The sequence below is a fragment of the Opisthorchis viverrini genome (assembly GCF_000715545.1).
Source record: "Opisthorchis viverrini unplaced genomic scaffold opera_v5_32, whole genome shotgun sequence".
Lineage (NCBI taxonomy): Eukaryota > Metazoa > Platyhelminthes > Trematoda > Opisthorchiida > Opisthorchiidae > Opisthorchis > Opisthorchis viverrini.
In genome coordinates, this window is record NW_008751687.1 from 2,514,943 (window position 1) to 2,541,365 (window position 26,423).

The 26,423-nt window shown below is 44.9% G+C and overlaps 3 protein-coding genes across 3 annotated transcripts in view; 1 reads left to right on the forward strand and 2 right to left on the reverse strand.

Annotated features, from left to right (window-relative positions):
• T265_13035 (hypothetical protein) overlaps positions 1–11,182 on the forward strand; it is a gene marked incomplete at both ends in the record, with an annotated part of 19,847 nt that extends 8,665 nt beyond the window's left edge. The window contains one exon of the mRNA XM_009166827.1: positions 10,844–11,182. Within this exon, the coding sequence (XP_009165091.1) occupies positions 10,844–11,182 (339 nt within the window). The remainder of the gene's footprint in view (positions 1–10,843) is intronic.
• A 1,973-nt stretch (positions 11,183–13,155) lies between these two features.
• On the reverse strand, positions 13,156–19,376 carry T265_02547 (hypothetical protein; the record flags this gene model as incomplete). Its single annotated transcript, XM_009166810.1, has 5 exons — positions 13,156–13,910; positions 14,868–15,045; positions 15,825–15,931; positions 16,807–16,944; positions 18,802–19,376. The coding sequence occupies 5 exons, from the start codon at positions 18,871–18,873 to the stop codon at positions 13,779–13,781; spliced, it is 627 nt and encodes a 208-aa protein (XP_009165074.1).
• A 171-nt stretch (positions 19,377–19,547) lies between these two features.
• T265_02548 (hypothetical protein) overlaps positions 19,548–26,423 on the reverse strand; it is a gene marked incomplete at both ends in the record, with an annotated part of 13,653 nt that continues 6,777 nt past the window's right edge. The window contains one exon of the mRNA XM_009166811.1: positions 19,548–19,716. Within this exon, the coding sequence (XP_009165075.1) occupies positions 19,548–19,716 (169 nt within the window). The remainder of the gene's footprint in view (positions 19,717–26,423) is intronic.

Genomic DNA, 26,423 nt, shown 5'->3' on the forward strand with positions numbered 1-26,423 from the left:
CGGATGACCTCAAGGCCAAATGGGTGAAGTGGTAAGGACAAACAAACGTCAGTTCATATATACACACTAAACACAAAAATGGGGCGGGGGTTACAAATGGGGGCGGTGCCATACCCTGTGGTGGTGCTTCTCTTGCTTTAACGAAGGCGGCTGTTAACGAGGGAGAAACCATTTTTGTGCCAGCATGCACATACTTATGTGTACAATAATAGCAGTCGTGATATCCTGTGTCCCTCCACTTGCGTTAGAAAAGCCCTAGCGGGACAGACGAGAACAAAACGTACAAGACGGACGATATGAATGTGTTAAAACTCGGTTACACCGTTCACCGTTAACTCAGCGACTGTGTCAGATATCAACTGTTGAGCATCATTCGGCCTGTACTTCCCACAGTATATTCCAATGACTAAAGACTGACCGAGAAAAGGGGAGATTGTGCGGGAGAGTATAGGCCACGCATGGTTAAGCGAGTTATAGTAGACCCAAATACCATCAACGTTCATTTGAATATCGACAGTTGTCACCCTTGTGTGAATTTCACGGGGCCACCGTAGCAAATCTGCTTTCGGGTGTGCTGCACACTAAGACAAAACCTCGTAAATCTGTCGGCAGATTACATTCCATAGGAACCCAGAAAAGCAGGGTATTGTGGCTCCTTATTACTGCGAGCCAAATGAAGAAGCTCTGTTGCTTCCTAAACGTCTCGACCTCCTGCGACCTAAAAGCCGCACATTAGTGCAGAAGTTCTGCAAAGATTCCGCCCGGGTTCTGCATCCAGGCGCGGACGCGTGCTAACTGTGAAGCAGTGTAAAGCAAACAAACGTGGGTGGAATTTGCATAAGGTATTCCGTAGATGTTCTTCTCGATGTACACCGAAGAACGTCAGAACATGTCTAGGTGCGATTTCGTGTTTTACCTTGTGTAAAACGGTAACAGATGGCGAATGAATGACGGTCCGTGACCTCGATATTTTCCTCATTTAAACAAAATGCCATGAGGAATACGTCACGGGAAGGTGCAAATTGATCTGTTTAACTCATTGCGAAAATCGGAACTTCTAAAACCCTACAGTTTCGCAAGAATAATTTGGGTGTGCTTCTGATGAGCGGTGTCAAAAAAAACCTTTTGATCCTTGGCAAGCATGCGTCCCGTTTTCTGGCCAATCACTTGCTAGGTGGGTTTCTATGCCGTAGCAACACTTAGTTCCGGGCGTTGTAGGCGTTTGATGCCAGTTATGCCGAGAAGCAATCGGCCCCAGATACTACCGCCCCAAACACCATGTAAACTGGAACACTCAGAACTCCGACTGCCATCACGGTCGACTACGAGCTTTACAAGTCTCGGCTGCGGATTAAATGGACGCAGACAAGCACGCAAGCTTGTCAATGGCGATCTGCACCAATGTGACAGAGCACAAGGCCGTAAATCTGACAGCCAGGAGCTTAGAAGCAAACGAGAACTGGTACTCAGTTCGTTTTTACGTAGGTGTCAATCAGGGGCGCAAGGTCCTTGCCAGATTTCCAAGGGATCCTGCACACTCGTGGTCATGGCAGTTTGTTCAAACACTAATGGTTATGATTGCTGTAACTGAGGTAAACCAAGCCGAGGGCAGTTTCTCGTTCCTGAGTGCGGCGTCCATAAGTACAGTCGGTTGAGGATGTTAAATGGATGAAGTTCCTGTATCGTTCCACGGCCCACCAAGCACTCACGCAAAAGTGCAGTGCACACCTGTCTGAAATGGTAACCCACACCAACGCTCCCTTGTTTAGCTACAGTGCACGCCCTCTGACCGTTTCCATCTTACTCCCACCGTCCAAATAGTAGCTGCTGTTACATTTGCCTCCTCCATGGACTGCCTATTCCACCTGTTGTTTACTTGTTCTAACCGAATGAGCAGTCTACTAATCTGGTCCCCCCGGACCGGATGAAATATCTGGCTCACACGAGGGTTGATAACCTCGTGCGGTGGTTGTATACATCCCGCAGCAAGGGTTACCCAGATGCGTTGCAACATCCTGCGTTCGAATACCACCAAACTCCAAGAGCCCGGGCACTTCGTCCATCGCCGGCAGCTCCAAGCCTGGCCTTCAATTCGAGAAATGCTCAATTGGGCACCGCTGATGTTCTTTGTAGCTGCTGGGTTGGACTGTCAACGCTACGGATTACAAGTGAAAGAAAATTGTCCTTTCGTCCGTTAAAAAGTACATGGGGTAGCCTGAACACACTTTGCGACGTCCATGGCTTGCCTGGCCGTGCAAACCTCTTGCTATCTTCGTCGCCCAAGTGTGAACACGTTCACCTACTCAGATGTGAAGTGGGCGTGGAATAGTGCTACAACGCTCGCCTCGCATGTCAGATGTCTGGAGTTCACACCCTGACACGGCTATTGTATATGCTTTGCTGATGAGCTCAAATAGGATCGGAACTCGAGTCCAGTGCTCCCCCTTTGGTATGATATCACCAGGATAATTACGTCAGGACAGGAGGACGACTGTTCAAACGTGAGTAATGTTAATATGAACCTTCTTATTGGTTGTGGTCGCACCGCACCAAGTCAATTTCGTCAGCCAAACATGACACTCGCCCTTGTCTAATGCTCCCGCGAGTGGCCACATACAATAAAACATAGTGAAATCCCTGACCATCCACCTCAAGCATTTAAATCTAGCGCCTATGAGCCTTTTTGACATGCACTATTTGTTGGCTGCAACTGAAAACAGTGATTGGGGGACCGGTGACCCACAGTCTTACCGTCACTTTCCCTCCTTAATTATGGTACTGTTTAGCTCACATAAATTCAAGTTATACTAGTCCTTGTTCACCATCTCTGAAGTTCTATTTCCATCATTCCTCATGTGTCCACCGTCCATTGTCACATCACCTATCTGCACAACGCTGTCCATCTGACGAGACTCCAACAAAGTTAGAGACTATTACAGCTCCCTGTCCAAATTCCCGTACAACCACGCCTATCAACTAAGCCAAGGGCTATCCTGCTTGTTTATCACCACGTAAGCTAACTGTCCACTACCGAAAATCTATGTAAATACTCTGTTGCCTTAGCGGTACGCGTACAGCCTCAACAACACCCACACCCGTCGTGAGCTCTTTCACCCTTTTCTTCCAAGTCATGTGCTGTCCACCTCGCGGTTTGCGCCATCCTGAAGGAGGCACGGAGAACAACACTCGTCTCGGTAGACGGTGTTTCAGCATGCGTAGCACATGACCGAGCCATCGTAGTCGATGATGCTGGATGTTTTCTCGGATTGAGGTGCCTGCAGCACAATCAAATACCCGTTTTCTAATCACCTCGTTACTAACACGCTGGCGCCATCCACAACCGGCCACGCTTCTGAGGCATCGGTTGTCGAAAACCTCTAGTCTTTGGCAACGCGGCATTATCCCAACCGTTGTGCTTTCTTCTAGTGACCCGTCATTCAGGCGCCGAAAATGTGCTACAGCAGAACGATTTTCAACAAAGTTGAAGAGGAAAGGTGAGACACGACAGCCTGCACTTCATAGGCTCAGCCAAAAGCTTGCTACATACTCGTACGCGCTTGGAGAAGTTCTCACAAGTGATAGAAACTTGGTAGGAAGAGCTTGGTCGCCAGACACTTCCGAAATTTCCGATGATCGATAATCAAAAGTGGCTTTCAGATTAAGAAAAAACCACCATCGTGGTACGTTTGAATGAGTGGTGCTGTTCAAGGATTTCTCCCAAAGAGAGGATGTGGTCGAATGATCCTCGGCCAGGGAGAAACTAACTTGATTCTCACGAAGCTGTCTCTCCCGATTATCGATCGACCTGCGCGCTGTTATGCCAGAGAGCACCTTAGATACGACGGACACCAGGCTGAGGCCACGATGGATTTTGCATGACGTTCTGCCGCTTTTTTTGATGACTGGGATGACGGTCTAGGCGCCTTATTCGACTGGTATCCTGTATTCGTTCCAAATCTCCCGCATTATGGGTGTCAGGCTGTTCGCCAGGACCTGGCCACCTTTGAATAGAGCGGAGTACAGAACATTCGCCCCAGGTTCCTTGTTATGTTTGAGGTTTAATATCTCACGCTCGCCGTGTATGCTGTTGCACTGTCATTTCAGCCGGAAGTCGGGCACCTTCATGTTGACTGGAATAATGGAATCCTCAAACCGATATATGGAAGCGCCAAGTGACAGTTACGGTCCAGTAAACTGCCGATTACTGCTTAACGCTAGTTGTGTTTACACTTGCGGAGAGAGTCATCAAGTGGTCCTTGCAATTACACTTGCTGGCACCAGGAATTACACTCTCCGTACAGCTTGGCTTTCTGTCTGTGCCTTCGGGTGCCTTCAACTTGCTTGCCAGTTAGGAAAGGTGGTCCTACTCAATAGATTTTAGCAATCCTGTTGAACACGGTAGGTTTAAGTGCGGCATCTGGTAAGATTCCACATTAGTGCTGCATGCTTCGGAGGTTCGTTGTCATGGGGGAACATCTCTCCAGACTGCTATTAGTCTGGAGGACTGTAGGTGCGATCGAGTGTAAATAACACATTCGTCTGTCTCAGTGATCTTCGGCGTGTTACACGGTTCCAAAACCTAGACTGATCAAGCCCACCAGCTCTACACTTTGATTGCCTAGTGTGCGAAGGTGATCCCAAACATTGGATGGAGGTTTTATGTGCTGAAGGTGCATGTGTTGTTGGATTTTTTTATACATTAATAGCCCATATTGTAAGTTTCTTATCACCTGGGTTACATGTGCAGTGTTGCTGTCCGTCTGCTGATTCTCAATTCAGCACGCGATAATAAACTGCCACTGCCGATCACTGTCGCTGATAGTAGTCTAGTTTATTCTTCCATCTGTAACACTTTAGGTGTCTAACTGCTATGCCACCCAGAAGGAAGGACGGGGGCTGAGATACTGCCACTTTGACCAAACTTAGACAGGAGCTATCAAGATGCAGAGGTTGGGTTTGGACCACGGACGCTGCTGTCAGTAAGTTTTCACCTCAACCACTGAGTTACCTAGAGCCCAGTACCAGGGTGAGTGTGGGGCTAATTAACCGGGTCGTGCGGCAGAAAGTAGAGAATGCTGCTTTGACAGGATGACTTTAATAAGCACGGGTAAAGTCCGGGACCACGGAATTCAAGCCTGTTTAGTCGGCGCGTAGCGTGTTTTTAATGGATGGAAACTTTTACATTCGTTTACCAAGTATCACATAGCCGGTAGGTAGAGACAATTTTGTGTAATCCCGGAGCTGTCGCTATCCGCATCTTACTTGTTTTTAACCTTTTCAATCAAAATCACCTGTACTACGTCAGCGCCAGATCATACCTTCACACCATCGTCAGCAGGAAAAAAATAAGAAATGCCCTAGTTAGCGGCGGAAAGAAATGGGAAGAGTAGGGACGTAGCACGATAAAGGCTGGTATCCCAGATGAAAAATAGGGAAAATGCTTACACAACCAGCGGGACCCACTCAGCGTCTTTTGCGAATCTTACCCATAAAAAATCGCTCAGCCTTAGCACCCTTTCGGTGCCTAACTGCCGTGGCACCCGAAGATTGCGCGAGGACTGGGATACTGCCAGGCTGCCCAAGCCTGACAGAAAATCGAGGGCCAGAGGTCAGGTTCGAATTTTCCGGTCAATAAACTCACGCTCTAATCATGTGGACCATCTCCCCTCCCCGCGATACAAGGTTCAGTTGATCGGTGCGGCTGGAAACCGAGAATATTCTTACCACTGGAATGGAAATGTGCTATATCCTGTGCGTTTCCCACCCACGCACAAACTGTAACACCTGGGCGCTGGTCATGAGAGCATGAAGATGCCACATCGTTCATCTTCGTTTGTTGCGGTTTTATAACTCGGATGATCACCTACGCATCAGTTCATCATAGACGTTGCGGCCAATTAACCCGGCTGTTCTACAAAGGCAGTGGCGGTAGAATGTTGAGGGCGTTTAGTTCCCTCGCATCATTATCACTATCACCAGAGGCAACATCAGTTTTGACACTGATGCTTCACTGCCGTACAAAAATCGGGTTTATCTAATTATGTTCAAATCTTTAGAGTGAAAAGAAGAGAAAAAGAATGACGAAGGGTACCCAGTGCTGGCCTCTGTCAAGTATTTTAGGTGCATACACCTCCAAGCGCTCAATCGGACAATCTGGAAACTGTCAGCATGAACACCACTGAAATCGTTCTACCACCATTTCTTGCGCGGATGGGTTCACGGGAACCCCGTCGTAAAAGGGCGTATAACACTAGCAGCACAAACATCGTGATCTTTTTCACACCCTTCTACCAAATCATACGTTGTCCACCTCGCGGTTTTGGCCATTCTGAAGGAGGTAAATGGTGCTCCGGCACGCGTTGAACGTGACTGAGCCACCGCAGTTGATGGTGCTGGATGTTTTCCGAACTTGAAGTATCTCTTGCACAAACAAATACTCGTTTTCTAACCACCTCATTACTAATCCGTTGCCGCCATCCAAAAGCAGCAACGGCTCTGAGACATCAGTGGTCAAAAACCGCCTCACATCATCTGACTACAGAAGCCACATCTCGCAGCCACATAAAGACATCCTTTGCTGTAACCTGGTGCACGCGACCAAGTGATGTACCTTTTTGACGCCACAAAATACGCAAATTAGCATACGTGATTCTGGCGTTTGAGATAACTTTGAAGGTTCTAGGCGCACTCTGAAAGGCTGTATGACGTCCATTCAATAGGGCTTATGCTTCGCCTTGGTATTCGAAGATGTGGGCGATGTCTAGATCAAGAACGTTCCCACCAGGAACGATCTTCCATGGCTCGCCTAGCTTCATCTGTGAGAAAGTTGAAAAAGTTGAGAGAATGGACATCCTTGCCGGATTCCATTTTTTGTGGAGAAGTTTTTGGAAAGCTCATCATACATTCACATCCAGAAGTATGTGGATATAGGGACCGGGTTATGTTCACAAACATCTAGGACATGCCCTGTTGAACAAATGTGGTTGACGGCACTGACCAATCGGCAGAATCAAACGCACCTTTGAATTCAAGGCAGATCAAGATTTTGGGTCATCTATACATGTGGTGTTGTTCTAGCACTTGGCGGATTGTAAAGATGTGGTCAACGCAGCCTCTACCCAGTCGAAATCCCTCTTGGTTCTTACGAGTCAAAGTTTCGCGTGCCACCGCAAGACGACGAGGAATCAGTAATGCCAGAAGCCTTGTCACAACAGGCGTCACTTTAACTAACACCTCTGTGGTTATTACATTCACTGCTTGTACCGTTTTTGAAATAGGGCACTATTGTCGACTCACCCCAGTTGTCTAGGATGGTCCCTTTCTCACAGATGGACACAAGTAGGCTAGACATGCACTGACTGTAACATTTACCGCAATCTTTGAACATAGCAGGCCGAAAGTCGTCCGGGCCAGCAGCGCGACGCATGAGTAGAGGTATACACTTGGACACAATTCACCTTTCTATTGAAGGTCGGCAGTCCGGAGTGACGGTAGCAATTGGCCAACTAAGTAGCTGTGCGGAGTGTTGTGCCGAGCGGCCCAAACGTTCTCCTTTGTTGGATCTCGGAGAACCATTCTTGTACCTGATAGTTCCGTTTACAAGAGATTCCGAGGATCGATCTAACAAATCGAGTGGAACAACTTACGGACGTTTACATTTTTACCTCTTCCATTTCTTCGGCCTTTCAAGTCCACCAAGCTTCTTGGTCTCCATAGACACCTGGCTTCGGATGATGCGTCGGTTCGACTTTTGGCTGGGGTCTGGAGGGAGTGGGTTCTGAAAGTTTTCCTTGATTTCTGGGTCCACTAGCTCTCATTTGCTGAGTGAGGTGTGCACTGAAAAGCAGCAGCGCACAATTGCATGGTTGTAGTCCACGCTGGTGTTCCAGAAGGAGCGGCATGCGTTGATCAATCCTCGCGAAGGGTAACTGATTGCGATGCTGTATATGTGGATTCGGGACTGGTTCATTCATGGGCGCCAAGTCGTCAAACAACTTGTTCTGGAAATTGGTACTGGAAAGGAACGATTTGTGATCGGTACACATCTGAAGAAGACAATTTCCGTTGTCTATGCGTCTCGTATTCAGCTCAAGACGACGACCCAATCGGGGTTCAGGAGCGTCAAGTCTACCTACCTGGGCGTTCGTGTCACCAGCAACCACAAAATGATAGCTGAACTTCCAGCCCGTTGTAAGAGAGCACCTAGAGCGTCATAGAAACTGCCCTTGACAGATTTACAGCTACGGTGTGTTGGGCGCAAGCAGACACGATGTGCGACGGACCTAAATTTCTCGAGGTTCTCACAAGCTGCCAAATGAACCACGGAGAGCCATCTATCAACGGCTATCCACTCAAGTAGAGCCGCTTCCGCTGGTTCGCTCAATACACTATCCGGTTCAGGAGGTCAAGTCTACCTACCTGGGCGTTCGTGTCACCAGCAACCACAAAATGATAGCTGAACTTCCAGCCCGTTGTAAGATAGCACCTAGAGCGTCATAGAAACTGCCCTTGACAGATTTACAGCTACGGTGTGTTGGGCGCAAGCAGACACGATGTGCGACGGACCTAAATTTCTCGAGGTTCTCACAGGCTGCCAAATGAACCACGGAGAGCCATCTATCAACGGCTATCCACTCAAGTAGAGCCGCTTCCGCTGGTTCGCTCAATACACTATCCACATCGGCATATCCAGCTTTAATGGCCTCTACATCAACGGGGTGTGCAGCCGAAATCTGGTGGAGAGCGACGGGACAGTCAGTTCAATTACAGTACTTTCTGCTCGTGCATTCCGGTTCTTGGTAGTCTGTATCGGAGGTTTTGGGTCTTTGAGGGACGTCACTTCGTTCATTCCTTCATTTCAGGCCCTTCCAACCTGACCCGCAGAATTTGACAAATTCCCCATTTATTTCGCATTATGAATTCTCGAGGATGGCCATTGTCGGTAAGCGAAATTATTTAGAGGTTGTCGAAAACCTCCAATGCTTTGTTTTCATCACACACATGTAAGTTGTAGAGAAACAAATCCATATTCAGGAACATGTAAAAATGATAGAAACTAGGCCGAAACACGAGATTTTACGGAAACCCAAGGGCAGTTCGAATTGAACCTTCCCTTGGTTTTTAGTGAACTGAAATTTACATGAATTTAGAGAGACATTGGGCTTAAAGCAACAGACGTGTTATCAAGTAGGATGAGTTGATTATCCTGATAGTGCAAGAGTAAGAGAACGCTTTGATCTAAACATTCCAGACTAGTTGCATTTGGCTTCCGTCACGGTCTGTTCGTCCCAGCATGCACGGATACGAGGTGAAAGTTAATCGATTTCATTAGATTACACGTGTAGAACACAATACCAACGCTTGGTAATGATGGAATCTATATTTAAGACTTTGCTGTTGATGTGTCTTTCGTGATAGCGGGTCTGAAGACGATGTTTCAAGGTAACGCAAACCACTGAAACTCAGGTAACAGTATGGTTATTTTAGGACCACTTAGAAAGCCACAGAGTATTTATTCGAATTATTAAGGTTACGTAAACAAGTTTGGCGTTGTGGTGACTAGTAGCGTTCCATGCCAGTTGCCTATCGTACTCCATACTGGAAAGCAATATGGACACTATCAAACGCAATAGATCTCTTACAAAATTATGTGTTGATTTGAGATTTGTTCTATTGCCGCATGAAACCAGGTCAATGCACCTTAATGGATCCCTGCTACAGATTGGACCACTTTAACCACACACAACGATTGACCATTGTTGATTAGGGATCACTATATATATATATATATATATATATATATATATATATATATATATATATATATATATATATATATATATATATATATATATATATATATATATATATATATATATATATATATATATATATATATATATATATATATATATATATATATATATATATATATATATATATATATATATATATATATATATATATATATATATGCTGGCACAAGGGTATCTAATAAGGTACATCCTCACTTGAAAGCTGGTGAGGCCGCTTTCAATATCCTGTACACCAAAGCCAACTTCTACTAGTTGGGTCATCATCATCGACAGCGTGACATCAGTGTTCAACACTGATGCTTCACTGGCGTACAACCATGATACTAGTTGGGTTTTCACGATGATTACCACAACCACCATACACAATGCTCAAACTCGTTGTCCAGAATTTTCGTGGTTTGCTGTTTGTTTAGACCGTGAGCCTGACTCAGTCATAGAGCCTAACTGACTTGACAATCCGCCTCTACTGTTTCTTAGGACTGCGCTGTGGTCATGCATTCCACTGACGCCATTGGTGAGCAGTCCTTTTATTATTGTTGTTAGTGTGAAACCGCGTTTGCTTTTCACATGCCATGGTCACTGTGATCAGGACAGTATTCGCAAACCGATTGCAATTGCTGATGTTCATAATAAGCAGTATCATCCGGATACGGAACCCAACTCCTTTAAGAATTTCGTACCTGTGATTGAAGCTCAATTTCTTTTCCCCAACAATAGATTTCCAAGTCGTTAAATTGGATTTCACTGAGGAGAGTTGCCGGGGACTCTCGATTCACGGACCGCTTGCAGTCACTAAAAGATTTGAGGTAGGTTAGATTCGTTCCAGTTTACAAAGACCTCCAGCAAACTCAATCCTCTTTTGAAGGTTTCTCCGTACTCACCACCCGCAGACGTGTCTTCACGAATCCACTCAATTGCATCTCGCCTTCTAGATGTCAGCGTGTTTGAACCTTCCTACAAATTCAGATCCAGCACAGAGAAGTTTCGGGTAGGCACTCATTTATATTATGTTCTCATTGCTACTTCAGTTCCTTACCGCATGCGCTGAAGAGTTTCATCACCCTGTACTTAACAGTTACCTACACGAGTTGTGTGATCTTTCAGCAGTAATTGAGTACTACAAAACCCCTGTGGAGTCTCCTGATGCCCTCTATCGACTGTCTGAGCGCGTCGGCGATGACCTCCCAGCTAATCTGTGTATACAAACTGAACCCATCCGTTTTAACCCGAATGATACTTCATTCCTCAAACGGACCGCTTTTCCTGGTAGTTCGAACATCGTCAGTGGACTGGCAACCTCGAAGCGTTACAAAGGATTTCGAGCTCCTGCGGCCAGAAGAATTGGAATCGGCCATGAAGACCGCGTATAGTGACTGATAAAATAATTTGTTTGACTTTACGAAATACACCTTCTCGTTCCAGTTTTTCATCTGCTTGCGTAGTGTTGTGCGGGTGTTTGCTTTAGCCACTTTTTGTTGCGTATTATCTGTTTCCTATCTATGTCACCAGGCTCCTGATCCTAAAATTGAACTAGACAGACATGCACCGTTGGTGACATCAGTTTAACTGTAATTGATCCTCGGTGTTGTTCCATTTGTGGTTTGTTTTGTGTGATATGATCGACATAGAGGACAGAGAGGTCGCCTCACGCTCGGCCACATGTTTTTTCAACGTGTTCAACAATGGTTGTGCAGAGACCTCCAATTTTATAGCGCTGCATAGTGCACCTTCCGCTGACATCTGAACTCGGCATCCCGTGGCAACTGACTTCAGATATTGCCGTTGTGCTCTCTAGTGCCTTAGTGATCTCGTCGCGTTCAGTTTATGAGTTATTGTATCCCCAAGAAACAGAACAGACCTTACCTAAAGCTGCCACTTTAGCCTCAGTGCTGCAGTGATTCTGCGCGATACACTCGCTGGAACACACTTCCTCACGGTTCAATAATACCACAAAGATCAACGGGGAGTAGCCCGACGAACAACAGCCATTCTTCCTACTGCCAGAAATCGTCTTACAAGGTGGCCTGGATGTAAAGTTTTACTGTAATGTGTGATAGGAGCGTGAAGGCAGTAAGGTATCTGCCTCAGGAGACCAGCACTTCCATATTTATGGGAGCTACGATGATGCCCTCCTCCGAGCTTAAAAATTGTCGGTCTCAAAACCCACACATCCTTACGAACCTACGGTTGACCGTGAACGCCGACGAATTATTCTATACGGTCGAAGTACTTTTGGAACTACAAAGTCCGGTGCTCTTCAGAAGCTGCCTGCTGTGCACAGGCTTATTAGAATCCAGACAATTATGTATTAATCCTAGCGTTCTCGAGCCAAGTCAGTCCATTTGGTCAGGCTGTTCAGTTACTGGTTTCGGGAAGAGTCGAAAAAGTAACAACAACAGCCTTTTGGCTGTAAAAAATCATTCAGCCGTAGCACTTTCGGTGCTTAACTCCCATACCAGCAGAGGAAGCACGAGGGCTGGGATAGTGTCAGTTTGCCCAAGCCTAGACAGGGAAAATCGAGAGGTTGGATTCGAACCGCGGACGTTTCGGTCAGTAAATTCGCGCTATAACCACTGAGCCATCTTCAGGCAAGGAAGGCTCACTCAAAGAGACTCCAACAATAAATTTCGAACATTCCGGATGATCCAGTCAAGAGCAAGGGGAAGGGTTTCCGAACGAAATATTACATTCTCCTACTACCATCTGCGTCAAACCTTGAAATCGAAGCCTCAAGGTGAGGTACCTCAACCAAAAACCCTTCTTTGGCCTGGACAACCGGGAATTATCATTCGCTCTTACTGCTCTTCGTTCACTGACTACTTGTCGATTCGGTAATCGTTTCTTGCTACCAAAGCCTCATTCTAGCGAAGTTAACCAAAATGAATCCTTACTAACTTCAAGGGATCTGTTCCACATTATAACTTTCAATGTCCGTCCCGTGTCAGATCTGTCAACAGGCTGCGTAGGCTATGTTGCAACCACTTCGATACACTGTTTATGGACTGAAAAATTAGACTGAACTGAATTACTTGGGAAGAGTTAGTACCAAATTCAGTGAACTCAAAATACTCTCCTGGTTGCTGTCGGCCAACCGATCGTTCGAATTTTTGACTGTTGATGTTGATTTGTGGGTTTTATTGACTGACCACATTTTCCTACCCGGTCTGTCTGGTCTAGTATCTGAGGCTAGCTGACCACACCCTTACTAAAAAACCGTTCAACAAATGCCCACGAGCACCTTGGTGATAAACAGCTTCCAATGGAAGTCACATCACTTTCAGGTACAAACGGTGACTGCTCACGAGTAACTGGGTTGCTTACAAAACTCGTCAGTTTGTCTGAACTAGTCGCATGAAAGTCCATTCAATTAGTTTCTTTAATTGCCTGGTTGCTGCATTGTGAATGCGTGTTGTACTGAAGAATGACATCTGTTTTGCTCCAAACTTGTTTCATATTAGTTCACATTTGTTCATGTTCCTTTCCACAGCTCATCTTTCCCATACCTTATCACTGTATTCGAGGCTACATTTTTCCCCATGAAGCTCCATTTAGAGTTTGGAGGTGGCGCAGAGCTTTTATTTGGCAAAGTCAAAGAACATTTTGTGGATGTTCCTTCTTCGGTCGTTAACCTGAAAGATTTACTTTGTTGGTTGCGCGACAATTTGTTGCAAGAAAGGCCAGAATTATTCCTCCAAGCCGGCCACATTCGTCCTGGTATCCTTATTTTGATCAATGACACGGACTACAGTCTCCTAGGAGAATATGATTATACATTGAGCGACTCAGACAGGATTGCCTTTATTTCCTCCCTTCATGGTGGTTGACATGTCTTGTGAACTATTGTACTATTGCGTATAATTTTTGTACAATGTGATACTTTTCATAAAGGCAATAAAACTACATGCAAAGATGAAGTTGGTGGAACATAATTACGGATGCATTAGATTCTCTCGCGTGGTATCACTATTTTTCAGGAAAAATCGTCCAAAGCTCCTCCAGAGTATAACCTTCTGGTAGTGGTTCGATAGCGACTCCGAGCTCTTCGCTGTAGATGGGTCTATCTCTTGTAACCTTCGGGTCTTCGGCGAGGTAAAACTGATGCAAATTAGATATAGAGTTTGGACATGTGTAGATAGATGAACGCAACATTTAGGCAAACAAACAAGTCTTTCCTTAATTTGGTTAAATCGAATGCTGCAAGGGAATCTTAGATCTATAAACACGTGATCCGCATCGACTTGAGTTTGTTGTTCCTCGGGTCTGACCGAATCTCCAGTAAGTTCTGTCGATGACCACTAACGATAAAGATTAAGTATAGGTGGTTACCATGCTATGGGATTTCGAAGAACCTGATTTGAACGCCACAATAAGGAAGTAAGACCTGATCTGAGAGCAAAGCAAACATGTATTCGGTGGTGCAGATGTATGTATAGGGTCGTACTGGAGTAGCTGGACTTGGAAGAAATATAACGTGATTTCAAAGCTTCCGTCTGTTTAACCTCTTGATATCTTGATAGGAGGTTTTCTAAAATTAATTGTGGGGGTTCTTTTACCAGATTATTGGATTTATAGCGCGTTTTCCTCGCCACAGCATAGCCTGTTATATAGTGTATACGGTTCGCGGATAGGAGGGCCAGTTACCATTGGCCAACCGTTTTGCTGGTTGGTATGGCTCGGTTCTTGTTCTGGATCCCGACACCTCATTTTTCCATCTGCGCATGGCTTGTAAACCTCAAAGGTTTAAAATCGGTGAATCATGTCTAAATATTTCGTGTCAGTACTAGTACTATACTCCCGATTGTAGACGCTGTTAGAAAAAATGGTTTCCATTATAGAACACAAATGGTGTTCAGCCGTGCCTGAGGATTTCCTCAATGTCTCAGTATCTGCAGAATTACCGGAAACCACCACAGGGTATATGTAAACTGTGGCACATGGCTGCGACATTCATGCAGCCGAGGTGTGCCACTGTGATCTACATTATTTTGTTTGAGGTCGCATATTAAGAAGTCACTATATCTTTCACTGAAGTATGTTTCATAGGCGACTTACCGACAATACATCGCCTCGATCCACCGGAGCTTCTTGTATGTCGTCGTCTGTTTCGTCCTGTGGATTTTCAACCGGATCCTTGAAAAAAAGAAGGCGATGTATGCTTTGAATCACCTCAGTACCATTACTTAAAGCCGGAGTCAATACGTTGGCCTGATTGTTGACAGCTGCATTCTGACTAGATCTCTTCATGGATAGAATACTGTTTAATCTTTCATAACTTTGCCCTATCGAACTGGCAGAAAACGTGTCCTAGCCCTAGGAATTAGCTGTGTCTGCTGTCTTATTCTAGAATCAACAAGGCCAGGTCCAAAGGGATAAAAAATGTTCGGTTGCAAGATATACAGTGCCATTGTAGAAGGCACTCAACACCGTGCCTTTTGGCACCCTAGACACGCCAAGTCATTTGAAGGAGCCGAGTGTCCATTCCTCTGTTCAGCTTAGAGAGGAAAGCCTATGGGGCTAGACAGTGTGTGCTTTTTCGGCAAATCAGTCTTCTTTTTTTGACATGTCTCACGGTTTAGTATGCGCTTCACATCTGCAAAGCGTGAAGTGATACTGCAAGACTGGGTAGGCCAGAATCCTAGCCTCATGCTTGCAAATGAGCCTGTTGAGAGAGTGAACAAGTTTGTCTACTTGGGCAGCTGTATCAGTCCCGGTGGTCCCACGAACTATGAGATTTCCATCTGTGTACGGAAGGCCAGAGCAACTTCTCTGAACCTGCGCCACCCGTGGCGTGGATGTAACATCAACTTATTCGTCAAGGGTCGAGTTTACAAAACTGCGGTGCAATCCATATTGCCATACGGGCCAGAAACCTTGCCTCTGCGCGCCGAGGACGTTAAAAGACTTTCAGTGTTTGACTATCGATGTCTTCAAAGCATTGCTCAAGTCTGGTCGTAACACAGATAAGTAATGCTGGAATACGTCGAATGGTGTTCGGGAGAAATAACTCACCAACGATAGATGAGCTGATCACACTGGGTGGGTTGCGCTGGCTTGACCAGTCGACCGACTTCCTCTGAGGTTTCCTTTTTCAGAATCACGCGAAGGGTGGACACGAGCTAGGGGAGACCAAACAGTTAACTTGGCGGCGAAGTGTGAAAGCCATTACCAGCAAACTCAGCTGCGCTGGTCATTGCCTTCTCCCTGGATGGGGACCCCGAGATGGGCCTCATCAATGGTTACAGACATTATCAAACATGGCCCAGTCGAGCCGTCAATGACACTCATGCATCCAAGCTATCGTCTTCAGTGCACGCCTCGCTTCGCAGCTCTCCCTACTTAAACGTCCACTTGCAGCCCACTTGCACTAATTTATCAGCTCCCGCCCCCAGTGCCCAGCGACCTCCCCTACCTCCCCAAATCATCGGTGGACGCAACTGTTGCAGTTATAACCACTGTACGACAAGTACGCAGTTCTTTCAGCTGATAATGATGATGACGATATTGTTTGACTCAATAAAGCGCATCGATGGTATGTCTATAAGGGTGAGGTTCGTGTGACTAGTTTAACTTGGCTGAAGCTACGCAAACGCAAAACCATTTGGCGTTGTCCTAACCCACTCATATAGCATCAGTGTCTGAAACGATATGTGAGAATTTTGGTGCACAGTATATGCTAGCACTAGGTCCCCTACTCCTTTTTGTCTCCCGACTAGCAACTTTTTTCTCCGAATTGCATACTTCTGTGTATTTGCCATGCTGACTTTAGTGCCGATTTTATTGTCATCAACGAAACTTAAAAAAGTTCTAGATAGCTTCTGCAGCTTGGAAGTGGGCTGAATGAGTGGTTCACTGTAAAGAGGTATGTCCAAACGACACGAAACATTCGTTGACTTGAATCAGAAAAGTTTCAGTGCACACATGTATGTATATTTTTAGGATCCCGTCGCGAATACGTAATAAACCATCATGCGAACACAAATAAAGGACCTACCTCATGTTCTTCGTTGCTTAATTCTCCTCCGAACAGGGGATTTTTATCGTACAACTGCCGCAGACTGATGATTTGCTTCTGAATATCTGTCAGCTTGTCAATGGGGTCGGTTCGAAAACCCAGAAGATAGCCTCCGCACTGAACAGAATGCAGCGAGACAGGTTGCAGTGGTTTTAGACATTCGAGTATTTGATTGACATTAAATTCGCTCTTTGTGACTTTTCTTTAGAGTAGCCAAAATACTGTACAAGCCTCCGATAAGTTGCCCTTCCCCAGGGAAAAGATTGCTATTGTAAGCTCTTGATTTCTGGATGTGTAAATGGCCGTCTCATAAAAATGCACTCCGGATGCTTTGGGTTGGGTAGGTTAGCACAGTTTTTTTTGTCTCCTCCCATTGTAGCGAAGTTGCTTGGAGCAACTCTGAGCACCATATTTGTTTCAAAATGATGCACTGTGAACGGATCTGATTACAAAGTGCAGTCAGGTGTCTGATTTACCTGACCAATAGGACTTATTAATTAGAACGTTATTTTGGGCAGATTGTGTCTGACCCTTATTGGTCCTCTTAATGAGAGCCAGATGCTACTCCTAACTTGCATGTCATGTACACCTGTCTCGGAGAGCGCACTTTAGGTCTCATTTTGTCAAGACATCTCTGAGAGAACTAAATATGGCTCTCCGTGAGTCCCAAAGCCGATGGTTTGTTTCTTTTTCATGAAGCTGGTGATCAGTGGCTGAACTCTTGCACTCGTGGACGGTTGAGCTGTCTAGGAGTGTTTGATGCATTTGCCATGTGTGTTTAGTGTATGAAATCCTAAATTTTGTTTCAGAGGGGCTTGATAAACAATCGGCAGTTTTTTAAATTGGGTAACGTTATGCTTTTGACGCAAAAGCTTCAGGCCCAGTATCAAAAGCGAAACGTTGCCTAATTAAAAACTACCGATTGTTCACCAAGCCCTTCCGAACGAGTAACTTCTCAATCGGTTCTAAACCTTTTCCAGTCCTAAATTCTGGTTTACGCAGCATTGAAATATTCAGGGAAAGAAGCTGAAGATGCTGTTGATGGTCTCATCAACATGTTTGAGTGCTGATAAGAGCGAAGAGATGGATTAAAACGGATTTGCACCACGTTTCAAGTCAACTGGAAGGACGTAGGCGGCTACGCTGGCGGGACAATTGGATCTACCTTCAAAAAGAAACCATCTTAATTCTGATTGAATATACATGCCAACACGAAATTATCTTCGTGAACTGTTGAACATACGCACTTCAGCTTCTGGATTTCGGATTCATCAGAAGGTTACAATATAATTTAACCGAGCACTCATCGATAACAACAATAATATTGACAGTGAAGGTAAAGATTGGCGAACAAAGCGTGTTCAGGTAGTAGATGGTGAACATTTGTGCTCTGAATATGACAGTCGCCACAGTGGTTCATTGAACCAAAGGATCCTATCGAAGTCATCCAACAAGCATTTTAACCACGGTTCTGTATTCAAGCAGGTATGCAATAGACGAATCTACAATGCGGAAAACCGTCGTGTGCAAGCACCTGGATAAACAGGCATACGGAACTGACACGCCTAGCTGATAGGATACATATAACCTCAGAGAAACTTTTTCTTAAACTCGAGCGAAATTTAGCGACTGTTTGGCTGGCACAGGCCGCTATTATCTACACAAACGAGAACGCCCTCTGAAAATTCTCATCAGGTTTGTTGTCTGCATGTCCTGTCGAAGACAACTGTTACCCAGCGCTGTTATCCTCATTTGAATGTAGCGTGACGTTTAGTGAGGCAGCATCAAATTAATGCTGTGGAAAAGTAGCTCATCCAAATATTGTTTTTAAAAAAGGGTTACTTTCGGCCAGAGGAGAATCCTCTTCCACGAGGACATCACTTTTGTGAAATTCAACTCCTCATCTACTAAAACCGTATTCAGGAGTCGGAAACACAAAAATAATAAAACAACAAACGTTTCAGTAATCCTCACCTGTTTAGAAGTTTCGACTGCGAGAGCTTTTCCAAATTTCGAATTCTGTATTTTTATAGAATTCTGGAGCATAATAGAAGTTATTCAAATATCTACCTACCATGTGTAGATATGGAAGGCTGATGTTAAGGTTAGCACTTACGCTTGAGGTCCAAACGACTCGAATACTGGTTATGTACAACCTTCCCAAATTACCCTCGAATGTGAACACGTTTTCGCTTAATTAGGAATGGCTGTTACCTGATCAGTCGTCAGGCTCCAGACACCGTCCAACTCATCGTACATCCGTTCGCCGGGGAGCAATATTAGCTTCATGTTTTCCAGTAGACATGCACGTAGTCTCAGTTCTCTGTAAAGGCGGCTTGAATCGTAAGCTCTTTCAGGAAATTCAGTTGTTCAAACTTTTACCATCCCTACTTGTACACGGATAGTAATATGGCGAACAGTTGTACATTTTGTTTTGTCAGAGGGGTGAATATGAATTCGTAGCGAGTGCCAAAAGATCTCGCAATTATATGCAGAGACTCCAAAGAACCCCTCGAAATCTGGCGCACCGATTTTAAGGCAAAGTTGCATATTTACAGATTGTGTAGATTTCTTATTAATGTTCATAACGCAGCTATATCCGATAGCTTTAGAACATGACTAGCGAACTTTCGAAACTTACAAAGGTTTATCCCCTGTGTGTTCTCCGCTACCCATATCAGACGCAGATTGGTTATTCTTAGTGTACCTGATCGAACCAGTCAAGAGCTGGGCTTCTCACCTTTACCACCACTATTGCCTTTTGTATCTTCCACGGGATACATCTTTTCGATAAGTGTTTCTCCGGCTCTTAAGTTGAGGTCTCTACCCCCAACGTCAAAACGGATGATGTTATCTTGCCAAAGGGCGTCCAGTTTGTCCATGTTCGAACTGAAAAATAATTACAGGACGTTATTAGGTTCCTTAAGAACAACTGACAGAGGTGAACAAGTTTTCTATGAGGCCACTGAAGTAATTTTTCTTCGTGTGTGAATATGTGAAAAACTGTGTAGAATCGTCCGGGCGAGATACACATTCACTACCTGGCTGCTATGCAAAGAGTGATTTCGGTGAAACGGTTCCGTCCTGATTTTTTTGTTTAGAGGGTTAATAAGGAATTACGGGTTTTGTGTGAAACGTAAATCCTTCTCGAGTGCAAGGATTATTTCACAGGCTTGGGTTCATTGACGTAGCCGACGTTCCGAAATCTCTTTTGGCTCCGGCCTTATTCAGCCCAATCCGTAGCCCATTAAGCCTTTTTTCATGCGTACCCTGAATTCATAAAGCGACACGTGAATTTTGACTAGACGCATAAATTGTTGTTGCATGGTGTGGGGAAGTCTACCTAGGATATCCATTTTTCATGAATTACGCCGGCCCCGTCCTGGGATTTGTAGCCGATTTCACGTGTGCAGAAATTCAAAAACATTACGTTTCCTACATATAGTTGGTGAACCGCTAATAAGGTCATTCCGAAGTGATTTCAGAAATCAATATTTCTCATACTATTTCTTATTTAACGTTAACATCTTTGCAAACACATGCTATCCGTCCAGCATCCGATTCTTAATATTTCTTGATTCCCGACCTATGGCCGCGATATCGATGGTCGAGAAAGTGGATGCTTTTCCTGAGTGTGCAGTTACCACTCCGGCGTCTATCGATCCGTGAAACCTAGCAGGTGTACAAGCTAAAGTTCTTACTCTATTATATGTCCACCCTCGTCGACGCGCCGCACTCTGACATACGTACCTCAATTAACTGAATAACTCAGGGCCTCGTGTGGCTTCGATGCATTGAGGTGGTTCGATGTACTCGAGGTGACATGACAGTCTAACCCTCGCTTTAAAGATGAACATATATACCTGATTAAACTCTTAACTTTGGCCACAGAGCCACTTACCACCTGAACCACAGGAATGGTATACAGGCATGTATGGTCTTTTTCCTCTACCCAGTCGCTTATCACGAGCTGTCTGATGCCTAGTGTTGTGTACCACAGTTTAAGTGACTAGTCCTTATTCGAAGTTCGCTCTCCGTGACCCAATATGCAGGAGATTTCAGGCCCGCGCGAACAGCGATATACTGATTGCCAATTCGGCAAACTGGGTGTTCATAGCGTCAGCTTGAAACAACACTCAGGATGAACTACAACGTATACTGGCGAAAGTTCTGGCTATTGGTCTTACGGAACACGGTGAAGACCGATGTGCATTCATTCACTACGGGGCCTTACAGCTGCCGTATTCGATTACCACTAGAACCAGTTGTTTCGAACTTAACCAGATTGTCCGTGGTTTGAACCTAACCACGTGACCTCGACTATTCCTGCGTATGCTTAGGCAACCTGGGAGTGTCTCGGCCCTTATGCTTTCCTTCGGCTAGCACAGAAATTAGTCATTGAAAGCTTGTTTGGCCTCAATAATCATCACCACTATATTCTGTCTACCAAATTTACGTCGGCCGACGAAACTCATCCCGACCAAAACAGGGGAACATAACCTCTTCATATGTATTGTCGACTCTTTGTGTGCCGATTCTCACGTATCTGTTCAAACAGAGATCTTGCGACGAGCTCTTAAAACCACCTCACTTAACAAATGTTGTTTTCGTCCCACTGAAGCAAAGTGGTCATGATAAGCAAAGATTTGAAAATAAGTGTATTTCTCGAAATCTGCCCAATTTGGGTTCAGGTAGAACATAAGGTTGACAGAATCTCAGGTGCTGCTTCTATCTGATGAACTCCAAGAAGGGCAAACCGGTCGTGGGCTGTCGAAGAGTTTTTAGCAACCTTCTGAGCAGTTTCCTTTATGAAAAGATAGGATGCATTCTACAGTATCGGCTGACCGGCTGAGTTCAAGATCTTCCGAGGTTACCGATACAGCTTTGGCAACGTGTCCTGTCCACCAACAGTCTTAGATATGCATATGATACACTGCGTTTAGAAAGCTCCACTCATTGTCCGTAGAAGCAGCCGGGCCACACACTTCAAAAGCTTGTGCGTTTTGATCCTGGAAGGCGAGTAGCACCGACAGCACCCAAGCGTTTCGTGATCTCCTTCATACTCCTCCGCCAAGTCAAGGGTTGGCCACCTCTCTGTTTACGCCACTCCGAGTTGGACATGGAAAACAGCACTCTCTTCGGAAAACGACGGTTCGGCATACGTAACGCATGTCTCAACCAACGCAGCTTCTGGCGCTGGACACATTCTTCAATGGAAGTACCCGTTACACAACCAAAAACACGCTTTCTAACTGCTTCGTTACGGATTCGCCGACACCAACCCACGCGAGCTATGGTTCTGAGACAACGATTGTCGAACACCTGAAGACGTCCCCGTTCCGCTGCTCGAATAGGCCAAGTCTCACAGCCATACAACAAGACAGCCCGTACTGTAGCTTGATACACACGTCCCTTCAGATTCAGGGATAAACCATTCTGACGCCATAGGTGTCTCAAGTTAGCAAACGCGGCCCGAGCCGTGCAGATAAAAATAAACAGCTAGCGGGAAATGCGCCAGTGGTGTCGGGACATTTTAGGCGTCGCAAGACATCCTAATAGTGTAGTGTTAAGAAATCAATTATAATTCAGGAGTTCTAATTTTGAACTCAGCGGCTTTGATGAAGTCGTAGAACGCTGGGGTAATGTTACTCAGACATCAATGAATGACGATGAAACCCAGCTGGGCTTAACATAACGTTTGATGTGATCCTGGAAAGATTGATTGGCAATCTTCGCTATAGTTTTATACCGGATAGAGATGGGGCTACCAGATCGGCAATTAATGAGGTCGTGCTGTTTACCGTCTTCTTAAGCCGTATGGATGACCGCCTGCTTCTATGGGGATGGGCTGCAATCGGAAGAATATACGGAGGAAAATAGTGTGGAGTTGGTAGTAGCCGAAGCACAGTTGTGTTCTCTGAGGATAGGACGACGTTTTAGCTTGTTCAGCTGGGTTATTAGGGTCGGTTTACAGATTTGTGATTACGTATGAAAAACCGCACCATACCTGGTGTCGCTGTGAAGCAGGTATTTGGAGGACATAAGGTAGGTGCGTATGTTGTACAATATCCTCCATAGGTATTTGGCGAGTGTTTTGCATCCACTTTTGGCGACAATGAGGTCTCTGCGGAGATGTATAGGTTGGAGAAAAAGGGTTACCAGGGCTGACAACTTCGGAGTCACTGGTATCCTAAGAGAATCAGGTTCTGGTGAGAAAAACTATGTGGAGTTTAATACCTTGAGTTCTTTCTCATAAGAGAGTCTGTCAATAATGTTAACGTATGTGTATCTCAGAGCCAGTTTGTCCGGTTGCCTGATTCATGGAGATGGTCGTTTGGGAAAGCAGATCAATCACTGGGGAAATTCCAGAATGTTGCAACTGAGTGAGTTTTGTAATGGATACTCCATTTTAGACTTGAAGAAAATGGGGATATGGCCTTATTCTCGCAAATTAATGACTAACGATGAACCTTCGGTTGGGAGATGGATCGCATGAGTTCACTACATTCTCCCAATGTATTTTCGTGATCACAATCGTGACTCGGTTAATTAATTACCCGGGTTAACAGCCTATGCTGCATGCCTGTGATCAGTTCAATTGTTTGAAAGCAGTTTCAAGCACAATATCGCGTGCTACTGACAGTATTTTTTCTGGAGTATTCTATACCACCATGCCCGGTTAAAAGGGTGGATGAGGGATTTTAACAGCGATGTATGAAAGAAATCAAGGTCAGATAACCGGAGGATAACTGACCGATGGCCGCCATAAACGAAATCTTAAGACAAGTTCTGTCCGTAATGTGACCCGTAGGCCAAGGTAATGTGCGACGATTTATAATGACGCTGAACCAATGGGCCGCCTCTAAAGTTTTCGCTATAAACAGAGCATAGCTCACTAAAACAAAAAACAGTTTCAGATTTGCGTTCAGGTTCTTCCGAAAAATGTAATACCTAAGAATTTTTCAAGACATTTCTGTTAAACGGATAACCGTGTTTTCGAACTACATTCCGCACACGGAGTTCGTGCGACATGGCAGTCTAGTAATTACATGATCCACGGGGTTACTTAGAAGTGTGGATCTAAATTGTGTGAAGATGAACAGGGGATTAAAGGTACCTAAATATGGATCAGTAACATTCTGACACCGATCATTTTCACGATACAACGAGAATGTCCCTGTCTCATCAATCATGATGCCGCAAATTGAATGTGGCATCTAGCAATGTGTAATTCAACACAGATATTTGTGAATTTGCAACGGATTGATATGCAGGATCTAAGTTTTCGCCCAAGTTTCTCGGGTCCGGCTCGTTCATGCCGTTTGGAGGGATCCGTTCATTTGAAGGACAATTGGGAAATGTAGTACTATTCTCTAATTCTTCAGCGTGGGAAATTGATTTTGTCAGCGCTAGAATTCACATGATAGAGTGTCTAAAATTACTTTAACATGGATAGCAGAGGAATCAAGAACCTTCGGATAAAGGCTATTCCACGATCAGCTACCCAAAATGAGAAAAGCTGTCACCGGGTAAATTTGCGTGCTTTGAGGTCGAAAACTTTCTTATCACTTCCTCGCCGCGTGTTGGCTTTGTCAACAATGAAAAAGGTGTCAGATCCTTGTTGAAACAGGGCACAAGTAAGTCTGTTCGGAGGTAACTATCCTCCAGGGAAAGGAGTTCAAGCCCACCAAGACGCGTTTCATAGGAAAGGGTTACATTTTTTTTGCTGCTGTGAATTTCCGAAAAATTCCTCCTCTGTTTATACTATTCACAGAGTTAGCACGTGTCATTTTTTGAATTGTTCCCACCACCATAATCTGTGCGTGAAAATCTTAGCCACACTGTGCTCCATTCCCGCGTTGCACTCACTCACCCCCAGTAACAAGGGCGAACATTACGGTCTACTTTTCCCTAGAGTAACCGATGAACCACTGCAGATGCAGGATAAAAGGATATCCATGGACAGTAACCGATGAACCACTGCAGATGTAGGATAAAAGGATATCCATGGAATATATAGCATGGAATGCAACACCACACTTACAATAGCATCTTAAATGTTCAGGTTTGTGGGACACAAAATTAACAAATCATTTCACTTCATTGGCCCGTTAACGTATGCTGACTACCTCTACCTTAGGAGTGCATTACGTTTAGCAATTATTAAGACAACTGTTAGAACAAAACAAAACTCCTCAGTTACAAGTTCGAGAGATGGAAATCAATCATCGATTTAAGACGGGGCACTCAAGAAGATTTTAGTGCTTCCGTCGAAGGCGCTAGAAATCGAAACCACGATGAACTGAAAGGCCCGGAGTAAAGTTACTCATTAAGCGATTGCTGTTACAAAACATTCGGCTGGGAAGAAATTTAACCAGCAACTTTTCCGGCATTGAAGACAGCCACGGGACCTACAGCGAAAAGCGTATGACTCAGTCTAGGCTGAACGGTCTGGAGGTCGGAAGCCGATTTTTCACGATGAGGTAAGAAGTATGAAATTGAAGAGAGTCAAATTCCCAAAACCATTTTTGTCGGTCTTCGTGATGTTTTCTTGTGCGTTTACGCGATGCAAGACAAATACGTTCGCCGGGTCACCTCCAGATAATAGATGAGGGAATTCTTCAGCATTCAAAAGAAGTAGCCAACCCACCGACCGCCTGTTGCTACCTCTACATCCTTTCGGTGGGCGTTATCGTTGGGGCATCTGGATTCCAAGCAGTCCGCAATCCTTAGAAATGAACTCAAAGCGACGTCCGGTAGATCGTTGACGTAGATCAGAAACGGAAATTGTCCAACAATAGGTCCCCAACCAATTTTAATGAAGACGAGTGCAAAAGTAGATTAGGCTTAGCCCCTTTCGGGGGGAATTTCCTGTCTGGTATAAACGCAACAAGTATGGGTGCAACTTCCTCTTGAATTCTATAAGACTCGAGCTGGTATAACAGTGGGGCGTACTGAACTGTATCAAATGGCTTTGAAAAGTCCAAAAATTTGAGGATTAATTAGTCCTTCGTCCTTAGCTTGGGTTAAGCTGTTCATAAATAAGAGCGTATTTGCCCTGCAAGACCTTTTGTTAGAAATTTCTGTTGCGTTTAGGCTTCATGCTCTTGGTCTTGACCAAAATTTCAAGGTCAGGTGTTGTAGAAACTTTTTTTGGATTATAGCCCACCCATAGGTCTTTGATCATTTTTATACTAGGTACCTATTTTTTCAACAGGGCTCCCTAATTTTCTGCGGTCACAGAACCAAAATTTCCAGGTGTTGTAGAAACTTTTTTTGGATTATAGCCCACCCATAGGTCTTTGATCATTTTTATACTAGGTACCTATTTTTTCTTTTCAGCTCCCTAATTTTCTGCGGTCACAGAGTTAAACAGGTCTCCCTTCTTCAGTAGGCTTACTGGGTATCAATCCTCAGGGCATTTAAACTTCTACACTACTATTCCTCAACCTACCTCGAAGTATTTCATTATGACACCGCTCCCGTCTTCCTCCTCTAAGCGGTTGCCAGACCCCGAATCCCCATCAACTATCTCCACAGAATATCCACAGAGGCGGCTCGCAGCCAGAAGACCCAGCTCCCAACCCCCACATCCA